Here is a 6,000-nt window from a genome sequence, read left to right on the forward strand (position 1 = left end):
GTTGTCTTGACGAATGGGGATTACGTCGTATTCACTTACCAGCACCGTGCATTATGAATAATGATGCGAAACGCGCTCCCTTGCCGCCGCCTACGACAGGCCGGGCTCGTTCCTCGCACCTGTACCCCGCAAACATTTGTGCAAAAAAAAAAAATGCACGCCACGCCAAACATCGACCAAAACGGTGATGAATTACTAGGGCCGGCGTGTATATACCGCCATCGCGTCAGTGTGAAAAAGTGTGACTGTTGTCTCATAATTTAGCCTCCAGGGCCACAGGAGAGGACTGAGCGGACGACAGGCGTGAGTGACTGTACATCACTCTGCTTCTTAATGGCGCGCGTGTCTTGAAATACTGCTGTCAATAAGGCAACAATATCAGACATCACCTAGAAATACTGGCAATATAAAACCACCCACGGGCACAAAAAATTACCATGCACAAATTAGAATCCGAATGGGTCCCGAGAGATGCATGCGCCATTGCATAGCATCAATATGTGGTGGTGGTGTGGGGTGTTATTTGGATTCATATTGACGTCAGGGTTGCCTCTGGCTTAGTGTCTTGTAGTTGTGGTTTATTGTTTATTCGGATCTCCATTACAGTTGCTGCTACGCTTGTAGCACACAAAATATCATTACATTAACATTTTACATTTTTAAATGTGTTGTAATTTAACTCTGAGAGTGTACAAATGGAACCAAATGGACCCGTGCGGGCCCATTTGGTTCCATTTGTACACTCTCAGAGATACAGACCCATAATGGTCCATTTGGACCCCCTGGTGGTCCCCACACCCGACGTTGAGAACCAGTGCACAACCCGACAACAATGTAGTACCAATAACCCCAAAAGTGATCAGTCTTAACCCATTTAGACCTGAGGCCGATTCTAAAAACACCCTCTAAATCCTGACCTAAGTTTTCTGAAAAATCTAAAATTACAACAAATGTATGTTGCTATATACTGTACATACATAGTAACAACTAACAAGAACCCCAAAAGGGGTTCCCGTCCTGAAAGGTATAGTTGCAAATAGGGGTTCGCGCCCAAAATGGGTTAAAATTAAATAAAATCTCTGTGTCAGTCAAACAAGCTCCGTCAACAAGTTCACAGTAATAACAGCAGGCTCTTAGAGCATCTCATAATTATAAAAAAGTTTAAGACCTACACAATCCCCAAATATCCTCCTGCCACTTATATTCCAGGAAACAGTATGGTGGGTCACTGTTACTCTAAACGCAGATGTGAGACTACATAATTGAGCCATTAAGACGTTGTTTCTTGATGTCATGGTGTATGATTTCCAGAGTCCATATGTGTGTGTGTCTTTGTTTGTTTTTTTGTCGTATAGCTCTCCTACGTGGACGCTGAGGGCAACCCCATCGGCGTGGTCCAGATGACCTTCCTGCGGTTGCTGAGCGCGGCGGCCCGACAGAACATGACCTACAACTGCTACCAGACGGTAGGCTGGCACGACGCGGACCAGGACAACCACGACAAGGCCATCCGCTTCCTGGGATCCAACGACGAGGAGATGTCCTACGATAACAACCCCTACATCAGGGCCATATCCGACGGCTGCGCGGTAAGTCGTCACGCGCGTGTGTGCGTGTGTGCGTGTGTGAGTGTGTGTGTGTGTGTGTGTGTGTGTGTGTGTGTGTGTGTGTGTGTGTGCAGTACAGGGGCGTAGTTTCAGAAAAATCTAGGGGGTGGCACAGTAAATTACGTTTAGCTATTATATGTATATAGTATAGTGCTTGCCAATGTGTTGTTCCCACGGGGGGGGGCGTGGCATAGTAGCTGCAGACATACTGGTGGGGGTCAATGTTAAGTCAACCTGTTTATACCCCACCAAGATGATGTTGAGGACTTTTTTGATACACACTATATATATGTATATAGTATATGCTATTTAATCTAAAGCCACACAGTCTCGTACAAGAGACTTTGTGACTAACTAGCCGGATGGCGTTGATGCATCCAACTAAAAGCCCGAAATGCTAACAGAAATGTAACTTGTATGTATATGTTCCAATGTTAATCATCAGCTAAAATGTCATGATTATGACAGCCCTTAAAGATACGCTGAACGCCAAAAAAATAAATAAAAGACTATCAACGTTCCCAGATGTGGACCATGTCAACATACATGTATAAGTACTATGTGCGATTTCAAAGTAGAATAGAGCCTATTGGGCGCTCGGGTGGCGCCGTGGTAAACTAGCTGGCCACCACCACGGAGCTTGGGGGTTCGACCCTGGTGCAACCGGCTTGGTCGAGGGTCTATACGTCACAAACACATTTAGCCCGTGTTCGGTGGGGAGGGAAGTCAGGCGGGGAGGGTGATATTTGTCACTACAAGTACTCCTACAGGCTGCGGAGGCACCTGCTAGCAGGGAGTGTTGGGCGGAAGGAGTAGGATTGAGGCTCTACTTCCTCCCGGTGGGGGCTCCTCACTGGCAGGTAGAATACAACAGCAGCATTGAAATGTGTGAGGGGAGAAATCAATTGGCATAATGAATACATTGGGGAGAAAAAGGTAAAAGCACCCAAAAAAATATATATAACCAAATGCAACTTGAATGGTGCTGAGTCATCAGCTCGGCCATATCGCACTGCTCCACCCAGTGCTTCTCTCAGGTGCGCCTCACGCAGCTTCTGACACTACATCGATCTCGAAAAGTCGAGATTCAGCGTATCTGTGCGGTTTGCAGAAAGGTACAATGACAGTGTTTTTCTCCGGTGATTGGGTTGGGTTGGTGTGTTGTTTTCTGTGGCAGTCAAGTAGACGGATAGTTTTGTACTTTCTTTTACATTTCCATTTTCGTATCAATTCAACCAATGAATCAGAGGCTGATATTTTGAAATCAAGTAAATTCTTTTTCTACTAACTATTTCTCATACTGTACTGTTTTTTTTCTTCTCCCTATCTCCAACAGTTGAAAAAGGGTTATGAAAAGACTGTACTTGAGATCAACACACCAAAGGTTGAACAGGTGCCATTTGTTGACATCATGTTCAACGATTTTGGTGGTGCCACGCAGAAGTTCGGATTCGAAGTGGGCCCTGTCTGTTTCATCGGCTAAGACTTTACTGAACAACATGGAGAAAAAAGCATATTTTTGTTTTCTCAGAAACACAACAACACAGGAATAGGACTTATATTTGTAAAAAAAAAGAAAAAAAAAAGAAACATTTTTTTCCCAAGAGCAACAAGTGTGAGTACAAAAAAAATCAACATACATTGAAATGAAATAGGAAAGGAAAAAGTAATTTAAAAAAGCAACCTTGAAACCTCAGTGTGCCTTCTCCATCACATGCAAGTTTTGAAAACGTCCTGAACACGCCCCCCCACCACCCGATCTGACCACGCCCACCCGATCCTACCACGCCCCACCCACCTCGACCCCCGTTTCAACTGATGTAGATCAATCTGTCCCCCACCACCACCACCTCCTGCAGGCCACCGTGAGAACTGCACCTGTTCCCAAAGGTTCTCAAAATGTCTCATGGACAGCATGTGATTGAGCTGTTTTCTTTGTCTTCAGCTTTGATCGCTTTTTTTACTCCACCTTCCTTCTCTCTCATTGGTTTTGTTTGATCACTCAGTTTTTGGGAGCTTCGTTTTGTGCATAATTGTCTCCCCATTCTCTCGAATGGAGCTTTTATATAAATATATATAAATATTTTTTGTGTGTTTGTAAGTACATTCTGTATATTTTTTCTTCTTCTTCCTGATAACATTTTATTGGTTCTTGGCTTCAAAACATGCATGTGACGTTCTCAAGTATGAGGTAGGAGATGATTATGGTTATTGCAATACAACTAAATTAGAGAAAGGTATCTAACGTGAGGAATTCCATTTGTAATTTTTTTTTTAAAAAGGAAAGAGAAAAAGAATACAAAAATCCCAGTAAGTGCTGTCTTGTTGCAGGTGTGGAGTACACCCTATTGTAATTTAAGAATGGAATGGAAATAAAATACACAAACCAGTTCTGTGATACTATGTGACAAATGATTTGCATAAAAGAAAGAAAGAAAAAAAAACATTCCTCTCTGGTGTCCTCTTGAACAGAATCCCAATTTTTGTGGCAGTTGAAGATTTTATTAACTTAAATAAACATTAACGGTTTCTTTGATTATTATTATTTTTGTTCTTCTCAAATGCTTAACAAATCGATCCAACTATGCAATGGGAGATCACGTTTCAAATGAAAACACAAAAGAAATCAAAAAAACGTAGGTGCTATTTTCTCTCTCCACTGTGGTGCTACCGTATGTATTTTCTTAAGTTAGTGTTGTTTGAATGAAAGAATCGTCATGGCGATACCAGACCGTCGCCGTTTGTCCCTCGGCTCCCGAAAGCTCGATTCGACACTTCGTCGCATGACGGCATTAAGCGCGGCGGAAATCGCTGACCTACAAGCTGGTAGCGTGCCGTGTTGCCGATTTTCGCCGTATGACACCGTCTTGCGACGGAGCATAAATTAGGCATTGACCATCACTTCTGACACAAGAAAATCTTTGTTGCGCCTGTATTTATATTAATGGGTGTTTCTGCATGCCATTTCTCCCCCATATCCATTCCTAGATCAGTACATAATTTCTGCATAAAGCTTTTTTTTCCTATTTCTGTGGACCACACAAATATCAAATCCAATAGCGTCTGAAGCTTACAACAATTCTTGGCATGTGCTCAGGAAAAAAAAAACACGAAAAAGAGATTGTATGTGGTTGTTGAATGTGATGCTACTATTTTCTGGCTGCAGATATAAGGGCAGGAAAACAAAAGCAAAATGGCACTGCTGTGTTTGCATATCATGGCTCCAAGACAATGCAATTTGGATCTCACTGTTGGAGTGGTGTAATGTGCCATGGATTTTGATTACATGAATCTTTACCTGTGTTTCTTTCTGGTGTTCGAGTGGTGGATAAGTGTCTGTTGTAGTGGTACCAAAATGGTATCTCTCCTTTTGGTAGTCCCAAAGCACATGGCCAATTAAGTTTCAGTTTCATTCATGAAACCAACCCTCCCACCAAAGGTGTTCTTTTATATATATATAGCTTTAAGTGCCACAATGGCTTAGAATCTAGTTTATTTGTTTTGGAAACAAACAAAATAAACTAAAAAGATTTGTATTTCCTTCTGATTTAGATGTTCTGCAATAATAATTTAAAAAAAGACAAAGAAAGCTGCTTATAAAGTAGAGGCAGTTCATAAAGATTAGCCAGAATGGAAGCTTGTTTATTAATAATGGTTTGGATCTTCAAATATTTGTTGGTCTACTTTTATTGCCCTTAATGTAGTTATCCTCTTGGTTCAAACTATGCACTCGATCTGCCTGTGACCACTAGCATCTACCACAGAACTTCACAGCCCCTCCGTAAGTAGTTTGTTGCTGTTAGCTTATGATCTTTACCTTTCAGATGTGTGACTTGAACCGTTTCTGTTAAGATAACTCAATATGCTTGTAGATCTTCGGCTTTTATTTTGTTTTTTTCATTGTGATGCAATATGCCAAAAAATGTAACACTCTGCTCTCAATTAAAAAAAAGGACGACCAATTTTGTAAATTTTCAGAACCAGCAGTGATGCTGCCAATTTTTTTTGTTTTTGTTTTTGTTTTGTAGTTTTATGTTTGTCTGTTTGATTGTTTGTTTGTTTTTGCAGTCTTGTCAAACCTGTGTAAGGATAAGAGAGGATAGAAGATATATTGGTTTTTATGTCAATAAATTCAAGTTTACTGTGGCCCCCCCACTCTTGTATGTCTTTTGAAGCATTAAAACTTATCTGTATGCATGAAATTGTAAAGCTTTTTCTCTTGTTATATTTTAGAATGACATGATCTCCAAACCCACGTTTTTAATCATCAAAAATACATCCTTTGCTAGATATGAATGAAAGGTCATGTCCATAATTGTGAAGTGGAGAGAGAATGATGATATTGTAACTCTCTACCAAAGCCAATGTTCATTTGTAGTATATTTATTGTATT

The 6,000-nt window shown here is 41.2% G+C and overlaps 1 protein-coding gene across 2 annotated transcripts in view; it reads left to right on the plus strand.

Moving 5' to 3' along the window:
* The window catches only part of col5a1 (procollagen, type V, alpha 1), a 146,543-nt gene extending 140,790 nt beyond the window's left edge, over window positions 1-5,753 (plus strand). For both annotated transcript variants that reach the window (XM_084047612.1, XM_084047613.1), the window contains exons 65-66: window positions 1,356-1,589; window positions 2,944-5,753. In XM_084047612.1, coding sequence (XP_083903738.1) covers window positions 1,356-1,589; window positions 2,944-3,090 — 381 coding nt within the window. In that variant the 3' untranslated portion in view covers window positions 3,091-5,753. The remainder of the gene's footprint in view (window positions 1-1,355; window positions 1,590-2,943) is intronic.
* Window positions 5,754-6,000: the final 247 nt, after the last annotated feature.

Source organism: Gymnoscopelus microlampas, assembly GCF_963454915.1.
Source record: "Gymnoscopelus microlampas genome assembly, chromosome: 21".
Lineage (NCBI taxonomy): Eukaryota > Metazoa > Chordata > Actinopteri > Myctophiformes > Myctophidae > Gymnoscopelus > Gymnoscopelus microlampas.